The sequence below is a fragment of the Artemia franciscana genome, chromosome 4 (assembly GCF_032884065.1).
Source record: "Artemia franciscana chromosome 4, ASM3288406v1, whole genome shotgun sequence".
Taxonomy (NCBI): Eukaryota; Metazoa; Arthropoda; class Branchiopoda; order Anostraca; family Artemiidae; genus Artemia; species Artemia franciscana.
The window spans coordinates 28848911-28872326 of NC_088866.1; the positions used below are offsets into that span (position 1 = coordinate 28848911).

Here is a 23416-nt window from a genome sequence, read left to right on the forward strand (position 1 = left end):
CTGAATTAAGGTAACGTAGAAAAAACAGAATATATTTAAATCGCTCCCGATTCCTAGCAAATATGTTTTAGACTATTGATTGTAGCTTATCTCAAATTAAGCTTATCAGCTAACCTGTCCTACATTTTTCTACTTTTTCTAATTGTCACCAAAGGTAAGCCAAAATTACCTTCTGGGCTTTATTTAAGGTTATCAAAAAGCCATCGGATGTAATCTTTTATCCATGCTTCCCATCAACAGAACAAACTCACCTGACTTCTAAGCAACAGTAAGAAGTGATATTCTCGATCTGCCAGAAGTCCATGTCAAGCCGGGATTAATTGGCGAGTTTCAAGATATGCCTGAGACTGTTGCGTATAAGTCACTCTGCACTGTTGTCATGTAAAACGAATTGAAAATACAGAAAAACGGGTATAATATTTATACGGGTAACGTATACGGATATAATATAAAAGTGACTGTTTACTTTTGACACTTTTAACGAAATGAAGATACTGAAAAATGGGAATAATATTTTTACGATAATAATACGGGTATAAGGGTATAATGTAAGAGTGATTCTGCACTTTTGGCACACAAAACGAAATGAAAACAAAGAAAAGCGGGTATGATGTTTATAACGGTAAAATATACGAGTATAATATAAAAGTGGATCTACCCTTTTGACACCAAATGAAATGAAAACACAGAAAATGGGTATATTATTTCAAATAAGACAATGGAAAAAAATTACTAATAATAATTAAAGTCCGAGTATTTTGTTTTTACGTTGGGAAGGCTTTATCAACGGGATAAAAAAAAACTAAACTAAATCAAACAAAACCTATAAAGAAAACAAAAAAAATGAAATAAACAAGAGCACAAAAAAAATTACATCTTAATAGACATAAGTAGAACAACAATTTATCACACATGAGTAGGACAGTTATTGTTATTGATATTTGGTGCTATTACAAAGTGAACATTTTCATGTTAGACATTATTAAGATGTGCGTCTTTTATCGTTTGTTTTTTTTTTTTTTTTTTTTTTTTTTTTTTTTTTTTTTTTTTTTTTTTTTTTTTTTTTTTTTTAATATATATTATTATTCGGAGATAAAGGCTTCCGGATGTGAAGCCAAAATATCTAGAGTTTTATTATCATTATTGATAAAAAGTTTTTTGTGCTATTTTTCATTGTCTTAATAAAAATATTTTTCCCGTTCTTCCTATTCTTATTTCGTTTATTCATAAATGTAAAGGCAGTGTGGTCTATGGTCTAATAAATTATTAGCACTTTTGATACTTAACTTTGACACAAGTGTACCATTGCACTGAACGCGGGTTGGAGGGATTTCTCTCCAAAATACCAAAGTTTTCCTTAAAAAGTATAAATGGTCGTCATAAAATAAATGGGAAATATTTTGGCAATACCTTTCACGTATCTTCGACCTTTCAGTATGGCACTGTGATATCTCCATGCAGGTAAATAAGTGAACATCGAGCACTTACACTTGGTTTTGTTTCTTGGGGATGGGGACTACTTAAAAAAAAAAACGACAAGAAATAAGTGAATTTGAGGAATGTGTGTCAAGTGAATTGATGGAATTATGAGATCTGGAAAGGGATAGCAAGCTCCCGAAGACTTTTCCCCGATTAAAGTACATACCCGATTAAATTTGAAAATTGATTCATTATTTCGTGTTGCAGGAGCTAGTAAACCTCCCAGTAACCTACATATGTGAATTTTGTTTGAGGTACAAGAAAAGCGCAAGATGTTTAGAAAGACATTTGGTAAGTCCCCCTCTTTTAAACTCTTTTCTGACTGCAGCTTCCTCAGTCCAAGTCTTAGGATATTATTTCAGTAAAACAAGATTTTTTTAAATAGAGTCGAAGAGTGACGTTAAAACTTAAAGGAGGGAAATAAGCCACTCAAAGAAGCTAAGAAGCAACCAAAGGATTCGTCAGACGTAGCTCTCCCGAAGAACGTTCGTCTGGAATCATCAAACTGTTATTCCAATCCAACGGTGATGCATGCGACATTGTGTCATGTGTTGTGACCGAATCGTTTATGCAACCGTTTCCCATTGGTTCAAAATCAAGCTCGATAAGGAGTGGGACACGAAGCTCTGGCAGCTTGATATGAGTGTTCGTTACAACATCAATTGAAGATAGCTACAATTCTGAGAGGCTTTGGGGCTTTAAAATGGATCGTTTAAAATGGAGCGGTGAGGTGAAAAAGGAAATAATGTTTGAGTGTTAAGTTAACCTCAATTTAAATTAGAAAGGTATTATTCGATGTCTCCAAGCTTTGTTCCAGTTTGAGTATAAAAAACTTAGCTCATTTGTATCTTGACATGACTTGAATAAAAAAAATTGTGAGTATTCTCAATCAGAGCTGATTGAATTTAATCAAGTTGAATTCTTTAAGTGCAGCGATTAGTAACCAGGCAGAATTGAGCAAAAAGTTGAGACATACCAATTGTCAATTATCTATTTTAGCAATATATGCCACTTAAAGAAGTTAACCAAATCAAGAAGCAACGCAAGAATTCGACAATTATTCTATGTGACTTGCAACTCTCCAACTGTTCAGAGCCAAACTTATCAGGGAGTGCAAAGACTGTTTGACTGGCTGGACGTTACAGCATCAACTGAAGAGCTCCAAGTCTGAGAGGCTTTGAGGCTCTAACATAAATAAGATGATTGAGGCAAGGTGATCAAAAGGAAATTTTAGGCTTAAATCGTATCTCTAGGTTAACCACAATCATTTATGAAGGTGTTGGCTCATTTATTTATACTTTGTACTACCGGAATATGAAAAACTTGAATCACTTATATTCTTAAATGATTCTTTAATTAAAAGAGAAATACGAGTTAGAATTTAGTTCGATTGAATGTTCTTGGTACAGGGATTAGTAATCCGGCCGAGTTTTGTAAAAATTGAGATAAATTAGTTGTATTAAGGGTTTCTAGTGTTGAATAACTATAATAAAATGGTTTATCCACAATTTCTGGTTTTCCACACTTTAGGACTTGTCTGTTTTTTTAGACTTTCCAAGACGTTTCTCAGTTCTTTCGATGTCGTAAGACTTTAATGTGTTTTCAAAGCTTTTGATAGTTTCTGGAGTTTAGGGTAGCTAAAAAGCTGAAAAATACTACTGTTTTTGAGGAAAATCTGTGTACTGAGGGTGCGATATTGCGCATATCTTTCTAAGATAGAAATAGGTTTGTCAGTCCAATATTTTAAGGATTCGAAAGAAGTAGATTGTTTTGGTTGTATGAATGTTCACAAATTTTGTTGCGCCATTAGTAACTTCTGTGGTGTTTTTCAAAAGGGGCCTAAGTCCACTTCTTAATTTTACAGGAGATCAAAATGAAAATAAAAAAGCACAATGAATAGATATTTCTCACAAATCAGAATATTAGAAACTTTTAACTTCATAGACTGATTCCAAGTTAACTATTCGATCGGAATTCGCTTGAAGTGTCCAAATTGCTAGATTGTTCGTTACATAGAAGATAAGGGACTTGCGCTCTTTACGCCCTTTTGGGACAATTCATAACTCGGTCAGAATTAAAGATAGGCCAATTGGAATAGACTAACCGTTCGAGTTCTTTCAAACCATGTGCTTAATTCATTTTCTAAAAAAAAGGTTGACTTATATCCGTTTTGCAAAACGCCAAGGACTTGTCGAATTGGCATGATTAAGTGTCGCAACTACATTCGACACCACATAGAAAAAACGGCAAACTCATGCTATTGAAAGGAAGGGAGAAAAAATAGCTGGTTGCCTCCGAAAATTCTAAGCCCTATTAACCCCTACCCTTAAAAAAAAAATAATTTCTGGAAATCTCGGCCCAATCCCTGAGCCGTGAGACAAAATAGATCGCTGTTTTTCGCGCGTTATTTAAACCTACCAAACTATTTATAAAATTTTCAACCTTTTAACAAGACCTGCTGACTGTGTCCAATGTCTATAGTGAGGCACAGTTCCTTGTCTTTTGGCTGAATAAACTACCTGCTCTCTTGTGAGCATCCATAAACGAACTGACTGAATTTATCTCTGATTACGACTGAACGAACTGACTGAATTTATCTCTGATTACGACTGAACGAACTGACTGAATTTATCTCTGTTTGTAGATTAGCTATTGGCTAGCTCCATTTCACTGACCCTTTGAAATCAAATGGAGCAGAAGAATTCTTATTTCGTGTAATCTTTTTCTGCACCATCCGTGCAATAAGGGGACAAGTGAACATAAAAGACTTTCTATGTTGATTTTCAAATGTAGGGACAAAAATATTATAGTCGCTCGAAATTGTTTCGCCTTCCTGAATTAACAGGTTTACTTCCTTCAGAAATGCAGTTCGATGTTTACAGTTGAAATGAACACTGTCCCGGTGCTGAGCCACTAACAACTCATTGCAGTACCAAGTCAACTGATGCCAATACTGCTTCACATTTTCCTCTTCCACCGCAATTTATTTATAATCTTCGTTCCCTATCCCCTCCTCTGTTTTTCCAATTCACTATCCTTTCTCATGATCTCTTCCCACCTCCTTTAGGAACAACCTGCCTTACGTACGGCCTCAAATGGCTGGCCAAAAGCCACAAGCTATGGCATCCTTCATCCGTAAAACGAGGTCTATTCATTTTAGCCGTTCTTTTATTACAGCTCTAGGAAGTAGAGTTACTATTTTATTGACGGTCTTCAAACGTTCGTCGTCAATGTTAAGTTTTTTTTTTTATCAAAACAAATCTATCTGAATTATTGAGCTTATTAGTCAAAACCAAAGTTGTCAGAATAATTAAAACAGGTTAGTTAATCTAACAATAGTTTGGGAAATTGTGGTCATAAGGTTTTTTTTGGGGGGAGAGGGTCCTTTTCTCAACAAAAGGTGAAATTGTAGTGTACTTCCGTACTTATGCTTGAGGATTTATAGGTTCTCTAGTCTAATTTGGCTTTCAACTACCTTTTTCTATTTATACGCTATTATATAATCTTCTGTTTGAGTCTACTTACTTTACTTTTGTTTTTTGAAGGGAACTAGAATTTACTCTGCCTCACCCGACATCCATAGTTTCACCAACAGTCAGTTTCCATGAGGCACGGTTTTGTCCAACGCCTTCGACATGGTACAGCCATCACTGCCCCTGAGTCTATTTGCAAATTTCTAAACGGCTCTAAGTTGTTTTTTGCCATCCACCATTATTCTTCCTTTTTTTTTCTAACTCTATTGCTTTGTTTTTCTAGCAAAAGTGCACACTCACTCACCCTCCTGGGAATGAAATATACCGAAAGAATACAATTTCTTTTTTTGAAATTGATGGAAGGAAAAACAAAAATTACGCCCAAAATTTATGTCTACTTGCCAAACTGTTTCTGGATCATAAGACTTTATATTATGACACGGATCCATTTTTGTTTTATGTGATGACTGAATTTGACTCGAGAGGATATCATATTGTTGGCTATTTCTCCAAAGAAAAGGAATCATCAGAAGACTATAATGTGGCTTGTATTTTGACTTTGCCACCATATCAACGAAAGGGATATGGAAAGCTGCTCATCGAATTTAGTAAGCTTATTTTTTATTTTTATTTTTTTACCAAAAGATAGTAGCATGGCTTTTATTTTAAATTTATTGCCGTATCAACTAAAGGGATGCTTAAGATATTCTTTTCTTTTTGTCTTTTTTTGAAAAAGGAATCGTCAGAAGGTTATTATTGTAGTTTATATTTTAGCTTAGTCGCCGTGTCATCAGAATGAAAATGGGATTTTTTTTTTTCATTGAATTTAGTAAGTTTTTGTTTCTTTTTTTGGTTCTATTCTTTCGTTGGAAAAGAACTGTCAGAATAGTATTTGCTAGCTAGATTAGGGATATGGATGGGATATTTCTATGGGCATTTGCCGCCGTATAAGAAAAGAGAAGTTTCTTTTCTCTTTTTTTCAAAAAGGAATCGTCAAAGGATTGCAATGTTTTAATTTTATTTTTTAAATTTTGTCGCCGTATCAACAAAAGGTGTATTGGATGCTTCTTATTTAATTTAGTAAGTTTCTTATGATTTTGTCTTTTCTTTCGTCAGAAAGAATTTTTGAAAGATCATAACCCTAGGTTCACAAAGGATTAAAATTTGCTCATCGCTGCAATTTAATTGACAATTTTGACTATTTTAGTTGCTTTGGCAAGCAATTTATCAATATGGAAAAATTTAACTTACATCTGGCAACTGAATGTTCTTTCAGCAATTTTATAAGCACAACAGCAATGGGAGACACAATTAGCATCAGAAATGACTTAACTGAGAAGCTGATAATGGCTGTTCGCTTCAAAAAAAAATTATTTACGAAAAAAATGGAAAAGTGACACAAAAATGCAGTTTTGGCCCTGAAAGCATGGAAGTAAAACATCATCCTGATCCATTTCAATCACGCTCTTTCCGCTTTGAATATTTTGCTAGTAAATGTTGGACAACTTGAAAATCCTGCATGAACAAAACAGCAACAGAAATTGCTCATTGATTCGATTAATGAATTTGTCTATTGCCACAGTTTTTCCTGTATTAACCAAGGGTAAAGCTTGCATTTGCTCCCACAACGTCAAAAGGTAAATGATAAGCATATTGATTCTGGATTTCCGATTAGCTCGAACGTTTCGGAGATCAACCTTTGGGACAAGAAAGTTATAAATTGTTTTGAAAGTGCGGGTGAGGGTCTTAAATAGGGCAAGATCGCTCTTTGTTCCTAATGAGTCATATTTCTAGTGGGATCGTCTGCTGGGCCAAGATAACTAGAGTTTTCCGAAAGTGAACTCTGGAAACCACATGCGTACCTGAGCAAATCAGAAAATCATATTTGACCCTAATTTCTCAAACTATCTACAATGTATTGAGAATAGTTAAAGGCATTAACTTAAAACTTTCAGTGAGTTTTAAGAGTCAGGTGGTTTTACTATTTTGACTGTACATCGAAAAACACTATGTGTATTCAAGTTTTTGATATATCGTGTCTGAAATATCATGGCTTAAGGGATGTAATTGAAACTTTCAGGCAGTTTTGGAGACAGGAAGAGGGGTTTTTAAAGGAAGTTAAAACTTGCTTTTTGGGAAAGGAGGAAAGGGCTAACCAATTCTTGTCTCCAATCCATACATAAATAACTTTTATGCATCATAACCTCCTTTGAGACTTATAGTAAATGTACAGATAATTAATTAGATAGAACAAGAAGAACTAGGTTTTCAATATGCAATATCTCGGAGACGTCTTAGAGTATTAAATCCGATCTTTTAGGGAATGTTGAAGGGGAAATTGGATTCCGAATTGGGACTTGTAGGAAAGTATAGAGCCAAATCAAAAGACACTATGCATCCAGGTTGTCAAAATACAAGTTATGCAAAATCTTGGTAGCTGAAATTGATGGAATAAAGGACTTGGTGGAATATTGGAGAAGGGAGGGGGCCCAATCATGCCTGATTTAGTTTTTTAATTGGGGGGGAGGCAAGTGGAGCTTTTCAAGGGAATAGATTTTGGAAGAATAGTGCGGTTCTGTTCATTCAAAGAGCAAAATATTTCATTCTTTGTGTGGATTTGCTTTAAAACTTTGGCCATCAACCTTAATTAAAATTTCAGAACCAAGAGAACCATAGTCTGAAAACAAATCTGGCTGCATTCATTCTTGATGTCCTATTTTTAGTTTTGTAACAATAAAACAGAGCTCGTTTTAATAAATGAGTTGAAAACGTTTTTATCTAAGCAAACAAGCAGTTAAATCACAAGATATTATACCAGGATTTGTATAATAAAATGTCCGATCAATATTAGTCTATATTCAAGGTTTCAACAGGATGTGGTCAGAAAGGTTCGGCCTTGTAGTTGGCCAAATATTATGCAGGCTATCAATCAATTTGGACAATCGTCCTTCTGTTCATTCAAAATTCTATAGTTGCTTACTTATGTTCCGAATGTCCGCATGGGTTTCGTTGTGGTCATCCTTTGCACGTTCATGGATCAGTTCCGTATATGATGCTCGGTCGCCAGATTCTTTGAGAAGGCGTAGAAGGTCACCTTTGAACATCTCTTCCTATGTCTTCCATTTGGGTGGTTACCGTGGACTCTTCCTTCAAATGTAACTTTTGGCATGCGTGATTTTTGGATTCAATGTGTGTGACCCAGTCATCTGAGCTGCTGTAATCGCAACTTTATGAGCCACAGAAATGAGTTAAAATAAAGTCATACAATAGTTTAAACTTGAAATTGAGATGAATTGCCATCAATGGATACATGTAACTCAAAATAAATAGAAATTACAGTGAATAATCAAGTCGGACTTCAGAACGTGCAGAAACTGCCAAAAACAGGAGTAGGGCTTACGCTGCGTAAGCCTTCTAAAGACAAGAGCGTCTGTTTTTGCTTAACTGAAAACAATTCCCTTTCAAGCGGTGTATATTTATTTGTCACAACAACACACACACAAAAAAAAAAAAAACATCTCAAAGCTCATCAGCACAAATAATAGTAATGCCATCTGTCCCCTTCCTTCTCTCTCAAAACGATCTGAATTTCATTTGTATTTCATTCAAAACAACTTTTGTTTGAACAGTGTAGTTTTGGTTTGTCAAAACATCAGCAACATAACAAAAAGATGGGAAATCATCGTACTAGCCAAGATCAGACAGTTCGTAGTAACGAACTGTAGTAAGGAGTGACCTGGCTCAATAATAACCGAAATCCCTAAAAAACGGAATTTTGATACCAATAATTACATCAAAAAAATTGCATTTTAATGTTGATTTTGGATATGTAAGTTTCATCAAGTTAAGTCTTACCCATCAAAAGTTACGAGCCTGAGAAAATTTGTCTTATCTTAGAAAATAGGAGAAACACCCCCTAAAAGTAATAGAATATTAATGAAAATCGTGCCATCAGATTCAGCGTATCAGAGAACCCTACTGTAGGAGTTTCAAGTTCCTATCTATAAAAATGTGGAATTTTGTATTTTGCCAGGAGACAGATCACGGATGCGTGTTTTTTTTTTCAGGGGAGATCGTATCGACCCAGTGGTCCTAGAATTTCGCGAGAGGACTTATTTCAACGGAAATTAGGAGTTCTAGTGCTCTTTTTACGTGACCAAGAAAATTGGTGGGTACTTAGGCCCCCTCCCGCGCAAAATTTTCAAAATTTTGAGATAGCCATTTTCTTTAGCTTAGTCGAAAACCTAATAACTATGTCTTTGGGGACGATTTAATCCACTAAAGTCCCCGGGGGAGGGGCTGCAAGTTACAAACTTTGACCATAGTTTACATATAATCATGGCTATTATGAAGTGGACAGACGTTTTCAGGGGGACTTTTTCGTGTTGGGATGGGGGTGGGTTCGGGGGAGGGGGTTACGTGGTAGGATCTTTCCATGGAGGAATTTATTATGAGGGAAGAGAATGTCCATGGAGGTAGGATTTTCCAGCATAATTAAAAAAAAAAAAACAGTGAAAAAATAAGTGTTTTATTGTTTTCATTGGAAGTAATGAGCAGCATTAAAACTGAAAACGAACATAAAATATTACGAATGTAAGGGGGTTTGTCTCTTCCTCAACGCGTCGCTCTTCACGCTAAGGTTTTTTATTTTTTTTAAAGTAGAGTGGTGAGAAAGTCAAACTTTAGCGTAAAGAGCGAGGCGTCGAGGAGGGGACAACCCTTTTCATATACGGAATAATTCCTGTTCGTTTAGTTTTAATGTCGCTCCTTATTTTCAGTTGAAAAAAGTTGGTTTTTTTGTTTAACCGGAAGCAGGATCAGAAGTAAAGAATTTTTTTTAAACTGAAAGTAAGGAGCAACATTAATACTCAAACGAACCGAAATTATTCTGTATATGAAGGGTTTTTTCCAATTCAATGCCTTGCTCTTTACGCTAAAGCTTTCACCACTTCTTATTCTATTCAGTTTCTTCTTCTATTTTAATGGCCCCTGTGTTTCAGTAGCCGTCCTTAAAAAATTGGGGCAAACTGTCGAACTTTAACGTAAAGAGAAAGGAATCCAGGAGGGGTAACCCTACATATACAGAATAATTTCTGTTCAGTTTGAGTTGTCATGTTGCTCCTTAATTTCAGTTAATAAGAACTTGTTTTTTATTTAAGTTCTATTCGTTCTAATGCAGGTAAATTTGGCTCAGTCTCCATGAAATATACCCCCATCCCCCATGGGAAACGTTTCCGTGAAAATTTCTTCCAACCTAAAGTACAACCCACCCCATCTCTTAAGCTCCCTCCAGACAGTGCAATTATTCTTTGCTTACTATCATTTGAAAAAGACTTTAACCTCCAGTCGGTTTCTTGATCACTCCTAAGATGCCCCCTTCCGTGGAAATTTTTTTTCCTGAAACTGTAACACGTGTAAAATAGCCATGGGATAATTCCTTTGGAATATCTCTATATTCAAAATTGAGTTGGCAAAGATAATTTAAGACATTTAATCAGAATTTTGTATAGGAATTCTGTCAAATCCCCCCAGCGTAAAATTTTCCCTGGGAAATAACCCCCCTGGAAATTTTCCTCTTCTCGAAATAGAAATACACCCGAGCTCCAAATCATTCCCCTCCCTGAAAATGTCTATGCGTCCCAATAATACATACTATACCTATACGTAAACAATGGGAAAATTTCATAACTTACATGCTTCGTTCTTCACGCTAATTTGTTATTTAGTACTTAGTGTACATATACTGATGTTGCTTAATGTAAAACCCTTCATGTACGGAATAATTTCTGTTCGGTTTGAGTTTTAATGTTGCTCCTTACTTTCAGTTTGAAAAAATCGTGTTTTATTTATCTAATTACCTATTGTTTTTCAAATAATGCCGGTAAATCTGCCTCACCCTCCATGAAATATACCTCCCTCCCTGTAATTTTTTTCAAAGTATAGTGCACCCCTATCCCCTCCATATTCCCTCGAGATAGTCAATCCTTGCTGAAATCCCCCCCCGCTCCTGTAAAATGTCTTGCGGGCGATTCAGCGTAAAAAACTCTTCTTAGCACACTCTCATTTGAAAAAAACTTTAATCTCTAATCGGTTTATCAATCACTCTGGAAATGCCCTCTTTAGTTAATTTTTTCCGGAAATCAAAACACGCGGAAAATAGCCCCGGATAATTCCCCCAGAACATCTCCACATGCAAAATTGAGTTGGCAAAGATAATTTAAACAAGAATTTCGTTAAGGAATTCTGTCAAATCTTCTTATTGTAAAATTTTCCCAGGAATTTTACCCCCCCCAGAAATTTACGTCCCCAAGGACAATATCCCCCGTCCCGAAAAATTTATGTTCCTAATAACAAATACTATACGTAAACAATGGGAAAATTTCATAATTTATAGGCCTCTCCCCACGGAATGTGGGGGGTTATTTTACCCCTTAAAGAGATAGTTATTTGATCTTCCAACTATACTGAACAAAATGATTATCTCAAAATTGGATCAGATAACTTGGGGTATAAATGGTCGTGGGAGGGGGGGCCAGTAGACCTCCAATTGGTTTTGTCAGTTCAAAAGGGTGCTAGAACTTTTAATTTTCTTTTGAATTTGCCCTCTTTCGATCTTCTTTGACTATTATTTCAATAAAACAATATGGCCATCTTTGTATATAGGAGCTTGAAACTTTTACAGTAAGGTTCTCGGGTTTGCTGAATCTGATAGTGCGATTTTCATCAAGATTCTCTGAATTTTGGGGGGGGGAGTGTTTCCCCCCTGTTTCAAAAATCAGGCAAATTTTCTCAGGCTCGTAACTTTTGATGAGTAACACTAAACTTGAAGAATTTTATATATTTTGAATCAGCATAATAAGATGGTTCTTTAAATGTATATATTGATATCAAATTTTCGTTTTTCAGAGTTTCGGTTACTATTGAGCCGAGTCGCTCCTTACTTACAGTTCGTTACCACGAACTATTTGAAAATACAAACTCTTAATTTCAGCAACATTTCGTTTCATTGCAAGGATTGCCATGCTACTGTTATAGCACTGTTACAATAACAGTTCACCATGCATTAATAGTTCCATTTACTGATATTGTGCATAAACGAAGTTGTATTAACAAAACTGTCTAAACAACAGGCCTGTTTCCAATATCCTAAAAAAATATTTTAACAGTTTGCTAACAGTTATTATAATTATTGTAACAATTATTATAACAACAATAATTATGAGTGATAATATCAGTTTTACTTAATGTTGTTTTATTTATATTGTATTTTGCAGCCATGCAGTTTTAATATATTAAGGCAAAACGACAATTTTGCTATAATTCGATCCCAAAAATTCAGTTTTTTCTGCTTACCTAAAAACATCTTGAAATTTACTTTCCATTTTCTTAGACTGAAAATTTCCAATTATAATATCAGTTGAATTCTATTTTTAGTTAATGTTGTCGTTTATAATACAAAAATCAACTATTTTATTATTATAACTTTCAAAAAGGCATGGAAAACAAGCGAAAATGGGGTAATTTTTGTTTTTTTTTTTAATTCCAAGACAAACTTTAAGAAACATCGTAATTCTGGCTCTTTAAATGTATAAATCTGAACTTGATGAATCCAATTGTGTACGCATCCGTTGGGCCATTGGCGCAACTTATAGTTGCAGACTTGTCGCAAAATCGCATGTTTCACTGGGAACATGAATTACGGGCAGTAATCTTTATTGCATATCTTTATTTAGTTATCTTTTATATTTTAAAATCTGTATCTTAGTGTCTTTATTAAAATGAAAATGACTTGGTTTTACATAGACTAGTGGATACGATGGGCAAAAACGCACTTTTCTTGCTCTCAAAGTTAAGTGTTTAGCTGTCTTCCTTTTTACAGAGAGGAGGCCTTTTTCCCCTGGCTCCTTCCTTGAGGTGTCCATGTGTGCTTGTGAGGGTCATATGTATTCTTAGCTGTGTTACTTTGTTATAGGATTAATTTATGTTATTTGTTATAATAGGTTATGAGCTGTCTAAATTCGAAGGAAAGACAGGATCTCCGGAAAAGCCTTTGTCTGACCTGGGATTACTCTCGTACAGAAGTTATTGGGCCCAAACAATCTGCGAGATTTTGGTTGGAATGAAACCTGGACCAGAGGGAGAAAGGCCGCAAATAACTATTGGGTATGCTTTCTATTGCGTAAAACTGTAAAATTAATTTTTAGTTTAATTTAACTTTAAACTTTCAAAGGGTTCTCGACCTTCATACTATTTCGGAACTACTGCTGCTGAGAACTCATCGCATTATCAAGCTACCTGAAATCAACTGGACTACGTATGCTCCTATTCCACCTATTCTGTTCGTGTCCTCGCTCTTTACTGCCTACTATAGAGCTCGTGCTCAAGCGATGAAACATTTTGCCGGGCCTCAAAGTATTTCTCCTCTCATATTCTAGCTTACTGGCATAGCTAGTATGATAATAGGGACAGTCAGAATCAGTAGAAAATGTATCCTTGAAATAAATACCGGAATGTTGCGATATCACATATGATTTGGTGATTTTTTGGCTACCGACTGTTTAACTTTTTAATAATTTTATTTTACATCTTTATGTTATTTTTGTTATATCTTTCGTAAATGTTTGCTCCATAGGAAGTCGGACCGATGAAAGTTTTACAACTTCTTGTTTAATCTTTGATCAGTCTGACAAATTTCCCTAAACACTCCTTAGATAATTCCCCTGAACACTCCCTAGGTAATTTTACTGGAAAATATCTAGCCTATCCTTCTTGACTTTTCGTTTTCCCTTAACATTATTCAGGCAAAAAACCTTCCGTTTTTCTTAACACTCCTTAGGTAATTCCGTTGGAAAACATCTACCATATCCTCCTCATCTTTGTTTTCCCGAAAAACACTCCTTATTTAGTTCTAATGGAGGAAATGTAGTATATCCTCCTCAACCTTCTTTTATCCCTAAACACTCCTTAGGTAATTCCATTGGAAAACATCTACCATATTCTCCTAAACTTTCCCCCCCCCAAAAAAAAAACACTCCATAGCTTATTTTAGTGGAGAATATCTTGCATATCCTTCTTAGCCTTTTATTTTTTCCTAAACACCCATTAGATAGTTTGATTGGAAAATATCTAACCTATATTCCTTAACTTTTCCTTTTTCTAAACATTTCTTAGGTAATTCCTCTAAACGCTCCTTAGGCAATTCCACTTGAAAACATCTAGCATATCCTCCTTAACCTTTTGTTTCCTCTAAACATTTCCTAGGTAATTCCCCTTGACGCTCCTTAGGTAATTCTACTGAAAAATATCTAGTATAGCTTCGCCAACCTTCCGTTTCTCCTAAACACTCCTTAGGTAATTCCATTGCAATATATCTAGCATATACTCCTCAACTTTTTGCTTTCCCCCCAAAAAAAATACTCCTTGGGTAATTCCTCTAAGCACTCCATAGGTAATTCCACTGGAAAACATCCGGAATATCCTTCTTAACATTTCGTTTTCCCTAAACACTTTCCGAGAACTTTTAGCATATCCTCCTCTACCTTTTAAAGTGCTCACATTTTTAGAGCTATGCTCGATTGCTTTTACTCCTGTGGATCCTAATCATAGATCGGAGATTTATTATTTTTTCATTCAAATTTTTTTCAACTGCGAAAAAACGCCCAGTCTACTTTTACATCTTGAATGAGAGCATATCATGATTGCAGCGGAAGCTGCAATCTAATAAAGGACACCGTGGCCCATAAAAAGGTATATGAGGGGGCTGCCCCTTCCTCATCTTTCGTTTTTTACATTAAAGTTTGACGCTTTGTCACAATTCTTTAAGAATGTCTCTTGAAACGCGTGAAATGTGTTTATTGGTTAAGAACTTTAAGTTTTTTGTTTTTTGGTTAAGAACATAAAGGGCGAGGGTGGAAGAGGAGGCAACCCTCCTTATGTACGGAATGATTTCTGTTCGTTTTAAGTTTTAATCTTGCTCTGTAATTTCAGTTAAAACGTTTTTTTTTCTTTTTAATTCGGGTCGCAGTGGTAGCTAGCAACCTAGTAAGAGACGATCACGTCCCATACTAAGAACTATAATTACCTAGAACTCCTTAAAATAGAGTCATATCAAAACAGTAAGTACTGTATTAGAACTGGCTTGACCAAAACCCCTATATAGGAAACTTACCGCCCCTTGGATTGAACAAGAAAGGAAATATATTGGCTTGAAAATCAAGAAAAGTGGCTGCAACCACGATGTTCTGCATATACGGCATCTTTTTTTTCCAGATAGCTTGGCACTGGAACATCGTAGAGAGCTGTTTAATGGCTCATTAAAAAAAAATTGATGGGGTTGAAAACCTTTGTTATTAAAAAAAAGTAGTATAATCAATTTTTTATAAAAAACTGTATTTTTCCATAGCACTATGGTAGCCTATTTTATTTAACATTAGGAATTTGTCACCTCTCCGTGCTCTTATAATCAAAAAATAAAATGAAAAACAAAATCGATGTTTTTACAAAGAACTACATTTTCATATATTAAATAATGAATGTCGTCTTAGTTTTAATAGAACTATGACGTGGATAGAAAAAATGCTATATTATGACGTTACGTATGATGACATTGGTTGACGTCATGATTATTAATAAAGAACGAATCTATCTATATAAAAATAAGTTGTCTGTGTGTGTGTGTGGGTCTGTCGGGTGACGTCATGTTTGTGTGTTGACTGACGTCATGTTTTCGACTGACGAAATTACAGACCGGGACATCGGGACACAAATGACGACCGGGACACCGGCACATAGGGAATATAAATGACGACCTGGATACTCAAAGAGAAAGCGACCGGGACACAAGGAATGTTCAATTAGCAATCACCATCAACAAAGCACCGGGACACAAATGACGACCGGGACACAGGGAGTATAAATGACGACCAGGACATAAGTAAAAAAAAACTAAAAAAAAAGTGAAAACTACAAAAAAAACTAAAAAGAAAAACAAACTAAAAACTAATAAAAAAAGCTAAAAAACTAAAAAAACTAAAAAAGAAAAAAAATAAAAAAAGGGAAAAAAATGAAAAATAAAGGAGAAAAACAAAACTAAAAAAATAAAAATAAAAAAAAAATAAAAAGAAAAAAAGAAAAAAACTAACAAAACTAAAAAAAAGGTAAAAACCAAAAAAAAAACTAAAAAGAAAAAAAGGGGAAAAATACGAAATTTATTTCATCATATACCATTTCAAAAACGAATGTATATACAGACCGGGACAACGGGATACAAATGACGACCGGGACACAGGGAATATAAATGACGACCGGGACACAGGGACACAACTACAACGGGGACGCCGGGGGGCACAGGGGGATATATAAATGACGACGGGGACACAGGGAATGTTCGATTAGCAATCACCATCAACAAAGCTCAAGGGCAATCATTAGAATCATGAGGTATAACTAAAAAAACTAAAAAAAAGGTAAAAAACTAAAAAAAAGACCAATTCAAAAACCAATGTATGTACAGACCGGGACACCGGGACACAAATGACGACCGGGACACCGGGACACAAGCAATATAAATGACGCCCGGGACAATCAAAGGGAAATCACAGACTGGGACACCGGGACACAAATGACAACCTAACGATCTGAATACGGATTGTTTTCCCACTATATGTTGCATGTTCAAGAGTCGGTAAACCTGACAATCTATTTATATGCACACACAATGGGACAGCAAAGAATGTTGTATATTCGCAAGTTTTACGTAGTTAAAAACATATATATATATATATATATATATATATATATATATATATATATATATATATATATATATCACAGGTGGGACATAGGGACACAACTACAATGGCGCGTAACTAATATGGCGCGTAACGACTTACGCGCGCGGGGGGGGGGGCTTGGGGGGCGCGAAGCGCCCCCACCAACTAGGTGTTGGGATGGCAAGGGGTGTAGTTGTTCCGGGGATGCATATCATGCTGTCGGATTATTGTAAGACTTCCATACATGATTTGTTTTAAACGGGGACTAAGGGAGGGGATTGGGCGACCTCCCTCACATATTAGGTAGCCTTTAGCCCACACCTAATTACAGTAATAATTTGCATGCCGGGGGACCGAGCTTTGCTTGGTGATTACTGTTCCTATAACAAGATTGTTCGTAATAAGATAATAAATAATAAGATAATGAAGATAATAAAGATAATAAGATAATAAAGAATGTTCGTAATAAGTTTGCTCTCCAGTGTGAAAAAAATAATCTTGATAGATCATAACTTTGGGAAAATTCGTTTAGGGCCTTAATTTTGGAAAATCATTTTTGATATGAATGATGTCATAAATACCCAGACGTCCAATATTCTAATGGTTTTACTTTCTACAGCGAATAAATTGAAATGAAATTGAAGTTGTTTTAAGAAAGGGTTTGAAAAAGCTGTCTTTCTTTTCACTGAGCAAAGCTCGGTCCCCTGGTAATTATCATTAAACTCATACTAATGTGACAAAGATAGGTGTAATAAGGGCCATGAGGATTGTGTTCCTAATCAAGCTTATAGTTACAATGAAGCATTTGAATTATAACTAATGAAGCTAAAAGTCACTGAGTAAAGCTCAGTCCTCTGGTAATTATCATTAAACCCATACTAGCTTGGCAGAGATTGGTGTAATAGTGGCCGTTGGGATTTTGTACTTAATGATGCTTATACGCCAACTGTTGAGGGCAGATTTTGCCTTTTCTTAATTCATGCACAAGACGATTGGATACTTGATTTCTTTTATTTGCTATCAATAAAACTGGTTTAGCTCATATTAGTGACATAAAGATTGGTGTAACAAGGCTCAAAGGATTCTACACCTTATGCAGCTGAGTTTATTTTGTCTTTTCTTAATCAGTGTATAACAATTAGAATAGACTACACCTTTCTCTTCTTTATTTCTCTCTTTATTGCTATTAAATCTATGGTATTTAGTACTGTTGTAAATATTTTACAGCATAATATTAGTGTAATAAAGATCATAGGGATTCTACGCCCTAGGTAGCATTTAGACAAATTGAGGGAGCAGGTTTTGCCTTCGCCGTGTCCTAATTTATGTACATGATGATTGAGAGACCACGCTTTAGCCTCCTCTTTTAGTCTTTAGATTTCGTGTGGTAAAGATTCTTCTCTGATATGTTTCCCATACTCTAATCCGGATGAAAAAGGTGTTGTCTTTAAATTTATTCTCAACTTTCAGAGAAATTTGCGAGATGACAAGTATTAAGAAAGAAGATTTACTTTCAACACTTCAGTACCTGAGTTTGATCCAGTATTACAAAGGACAGTACATTATTTGCCTGTCAGATGAAATTGTCAAACAGACCAATCGAGCGAAGGAAAGGAGAAGAATCCGAATTGACCCCAGCTGTCTCCATTGGACACCCAAGGACTGGCCGAAAAGAGGAAAGTGGTGATGAGACAACTGAATACCCACCCCACCCCCAACTCGTATTAAAGCGTGAATAGGAATCTACAGTTAAAACTGAAAAGAAGCTTTATGACTGTTTTCTAATGAACGAAATATTTTTCCTGAGAAATGGAGAGTTCCTAAGAAACTGCAATTGACATTTGATATGCCAGGGGATATTAAAACTGAAAACTTGTATTCGGGCACCGTAACCTATAGAAAGACAATTGCTATTTTCAGGGTGAACCAACAAAAATCTATTTCTATTTATATACCATTATAAAAAGTCTTAAAGGCATAAAAAAACTATTAGGGAAAAAAGCATATATTTAGTCCAAATACTGCGACCCGTATATTCTACATATTCTATGTTCTGAATATCAGAAAAGAGGAAAATGGCAAAGAGATACTTTATACCCTCCCCCATTCCTCTCATATTAAACAATAAATTGGAATCTGCTGTTAAAACTGAAAAGAAACGCTAGGGGTATTTACTAAGGAACGAAATAATTTTTCTGAAAAATGTAAGATTTTTTGTTCATGTAGTACAAACCTCAATCGATCTATTTGCTACTGAATTTTAAAACTAAAAAATCTTATTTGACCGTCATAACCTCAAGAAATACAATTACCATTTTCTTTTGGGGGGGGAGGGGGGCTTACATCGTCATGAAAAGACTTGGAACACTTTACAGGAGTATAGGACAAAAAAAAAAGTATACGTCTAATCAAAATATTCTAACCGTCATTTTCTATGTATATCTTCTGTGTTCTGAATATAAGAATATGTCTTTGGATTAGAGTATTTCACTTGATTGAAACGACTATCGAAATTACTGTTTTTCAAATTATGTCAAAGAACTATAGTCAAGCGTAGAGCCGAACTAATAATCATTAGACTCTCCAATTTCATATTCAACTGTAACTTGAAAGTTGATCTCAGATTTTTATCTTGTAGAAGTCTATCAACACATATGGATGCACTAAAGAAATACAAATTTTGGTAGCCTAAGACTAATTTCGTTTTGATCCTTCATAGTTTAATTAAACAATACTGCACTGCCAGCACCACTACTAGTTTTAGATACCAACTACACCGATGTGTCGACGTTCCTTCGCGTCAGTTTTTCCACATTTCTTAAGAACAACTTGAATAGCTCAAAAATAAACTCCAAAACACTGGAATTTTTTTTTTTATAAATCCATGAAATCGTAATAAAAATTGTAAAATATTGGTATTGCTCCAAGGGGAAGGATCGTTTCCAAGGGTAAAACGAGCAAATTGAACGTTTTGGGGATATGTTTTTGTATAATGGGGACTTCAAATTTGGGTGTGGGGGAGGGGGGATTCTACTTTTCCCTTTCCTCGTTAACTTCTGCTTATTTAAAACAGTAAAAACTGCTTATATTTTCTGGCTAAGAAAAAATTGTCCATACAATGTGTCGTGCCTAGCCAAAGAATCTTTTCGTAGACTGAGTTAAAAGCATTTTTAAATACTCAGCATTTTGTTTTTACGTTTAAAAGGGTTCACGACCCAGCCACCCTTCCCAAGTGTCCATATTTGATTTAGTTAATTCAAAATACGAGTAACTTGTGTATCACTTGTCTTTCTATCAGGATATTGGCTCTACAATTACCATAGTCTCATTAATCAGTTAATGAATTTGCACGATTAGCATAGTCAATCAATCAAATCTTACTCAATCTGTTTGATAATTGTAATCCCTCTGGTAGTCCTTTTTTGGCCGTATTAAAACAAATCTGCCGTAGTTATCAATGAAAGCTTACTCGGTCTGTTTGATAATTATAATCATTCTCTGGTCATCTTTTTTGGCCGTATTAAAAAAATATGACCCTGTTTAAAATCTTATAATGTAAGTCGTTTCAAAAAGAAGAAATAAAAACCAAAGTGTTGTAAATAATGACGAAGACCACACTGCCTTTCCATAATACTGTCTTGGGCAAATTAGTCCTCATTTTTCTCTCTTCTGTATTTGTAACAAAAGTGTTGATGTCCAAGAATTTCTTGGACTTCATCAGCCGTTATTTGTTTTTCAGCCCAACTAAATAAGTAGTGATATACTTATTTTTTTAGTATCCCTAAAATTTAACATTTTTAATTCTAATTTCTCTGGAATTTTATTTCGTTCGCTAATTAGAACGGTTTTTTGCATAAGCCTTATTTAGTGCTTATCAAGTCTCTCTAGTATCGTGTTTTAAGTAATTGTAGAGAGATACAGGACCTGGTAGTTTTTTTTTTATTTAGATACTATAAGTCTGCTTTTCAAAGAGGAATTTTTGAAAGCTTAGAGTATAATTTTAGAGAGTAACAGAACCTGAAATTTTTTCTTTAAAGGTTTTTAATCTGGATTGTCAATGTGTAACGGGTAAATTTTTATATGCTTTTGTCTCAATAAAACTACTATTTTCTTAGCTCGGATTTCTTTTCTCTTTTTTATAGTAAGCTGCTCCTTCCACCATGTTACTACTACCACTATAAAGTCAGTGCAGCGAAAAGCATCCTGAGACCAACTCAGTGACAAGCCTTTTCAAGGTAGGCACGTGATCCACAAGGACGTCAAGTCACGAAAATAGAGTGTTTTAACTACTATTCACGGGGCATTTTTCGGTTATAGGGTGCAGGGTCGGCACGAAAAAAGGGAATTGCTCGAATACAAGGGTAGGGCAGCGGGTAATTCCCCCTACCCAAATTTACGTGCCTGATGATCCAGCTGCCAAAGCTTGAGAGCAACAATGGCATTTGGGACCCTTTTTGGGTTTTTTGTTTAGGGCTAAAAAAAATTGCAGGTTATCCCTGAATTGAGCGGTAAGACGTAAGAATGGTGTAAAGGAAGTTGAACCTTCTTGGGAGGGTGTAAAGAGGAAGTTTGGAATAGAAGACAAGCGTGCGCTGTTGTGTGGTCTCAGACGTCATGTTGCTGCAGTGATTTGTTAGTAGTAACAGTAATAATTGTACCACACAATAAATGCAAACATGGATTGAGTCAAGTTTCCAAAGAAAGTACCATATTGACTAAATAAAACTGCGATTGTTGACGTGTCACATTGGTTTCTTTTCCATGTTTATCTCAGGAATCATCCCTCCTCAAAAGAGAACGCCTTGCAACAGGCAGGCTTGAATGGGACTCGTCCGAGTTATTTGATAACATCTATCATCAGATTTCACGTTTGTGTTCAGTAGTATTGCTTTTTTTGGAGTTTTTCTCTTTTTGGTCTTTTAAGCTTTCTTCGTTAGGTCGGAAAAGTCAAATAAAAACAGTTATCTTTTGGTCATAATAATCTTACGTGATCCTTTTGAAGAATCGCTCAAGCATTTAAATAATAATCTATTTGTCATTTAAATATCAAAATAATCATTCGGCAAATATTGCTTAACAGTGAATCAAACAAAAAGAAACTAATTGAGAATTTAAGTGCAACATGTGAGAAACTTTGCATGTGAAGCGGGATGAAGCCAAAGTACTAAGAAGGAATGAGGGACGGAGAAATGGGTGAGGGGAGCCATGATGGAAGCGACTAGTGAACAGACACTGGTTGAAATGGCATTTGAAGGCTTATGGGAACAAACATAATAAGAAAGTTTAACTTGTCTGGAGGCTTGTGGCACAGCAAAAATACTAACAATAAATCACATCGAGAGACAGAAAAGAGAAAAGAATTTCTAAATCCAAAGAATGGAAGAATGGAAGACGAGGGCAGTGAGAAAAAAAAATGCTGAAATAGCATGTGAAAGCATATAAAAGGTGCAATCGACAGCAAGTTTGATCTCCCTGAAGTTTTTGCTTGTGAGGGATGAAATAAATATCTTAACATTAAATAAATTGGAGAGAGTGGAAGAATAGAGGGAGGGAGTGAAAAGTGGAGAGAGACAAAGTAAAAAAGAGGGAATAGTAAAAATTCTAGAATAAAATGGTATGTAAGCCCTAAAGAAAAGAAACAAACAAGGGAAATTTAATATTCCTTAACCTTAGATTTTATAGTGTGAAGCAATAGCACTTATAAAAAATTACACGGAGCGACCTTAAAGAGGAGAAATACATTACCAAAAAGAATAATGAAAAAATAACAGGTTGAAATGGCTATTAAAATAGACAATTGACGAGTTACTTTAACATACTTGAAGCTTTTTTTTGTGAGATTACCCAAATCTCAGAAAAAAATATCTTATTTTTAAAAATTGTAGGACAATATAGCCACTAAGATTGCTATTCTACCCTGGGGTAGCTCAATGGATTGATAATCTTCCTGGCAATCCGGAGCCCAGGGACCAATCCCCCCTATAGCAAGCCTGCTGCTTAGCCGTGTTAAAGAAAACCAGCAGCTGAAACTTCGTTTCGATGCCCTAATGCACCAGCAATGGCTCCGGAGGATCTTTAGGTAGTTTTCTCAGGTAAACTTATTTTTAGCTAGGTAGTTTTTTTTAGCTATATCCACGCATCTCGTGTATGTGGGCAGAATACTAGTACTGCAGCTAATAATTTCATGACTGCCATAGAATTCTAAACCAATAATGTTGCCCACGGTCCAGAACCATACTTGGCCACTGTCATCTCTGTAGCTTCCGAAATTGTAATCTTGGTTCACAGACTTATCTTACTATTCTTTCAAAAAATTTTAAACTATGAGAAAAAATCCTGGGCGTTCGCTATTCTACTTTTTGCATCGTCCCTGCATCCAGCATCTTTACTCATAAATGTGCTCGATAGGAAAATTTAGTGAAATCGATTCTTTTTTTAGAGCTAATGGTATTAACCTGGATTTTTGTTTAATAAGGGTGTTACTAGGTCTGTATGCAGATGGGACGAGGACCTTATCCCCGCTTCCGACTGTATTTTCGATAGTTGTACGATTTTTCTTATAATGTTAATCTCACCACTTTTTTAATTGTCCCCCTTGGAAAATGATAAAAAAAATCATGTATACTTTATATGTGTGAATGCGTAAAAATAGAAGTCAAACAAGCTTTTTAAGGGGTAAAACCTCAAAAAGTA

At 35.3% G+C, this 23416-nt stretch overlaps 1 protein-coding gene across 2 annotated transcripts in view; it reads left to right on the forward strand.

Moving 5' to 3' along the window:
• Positions 1-20837, forward strand: part of LOC136026258 (histone acetyltransferase Tip60-like) — a 45360-nt gene extending 24523 nt beyond the window's left edge. For both annotated transcript variants that reach the window (XM_065702638.1, XM_065702639.1), the window contains exons 6-9: positions 1687-1770; positions 5236-5560; positions 12953-13115; positions 18194-20837. In XM_065702638.1, coding sequence (XP_065558710.1) covers positions 1687-1770; positions 5236-5560; positions 12953-13115; positions 18194-18410 — 789 coding nt within the window. In that variant the 3' untranslated portion in view covers positions 18411-20837. The remainder of the gene's footprint in view (positions 1-1686; positions 1771-5235; positions 5561-12952; positions 13116-18193) is intronic.
• The last annotated feature ends 2579 nt before the right edge of the window (positions 20838-23416 follow it).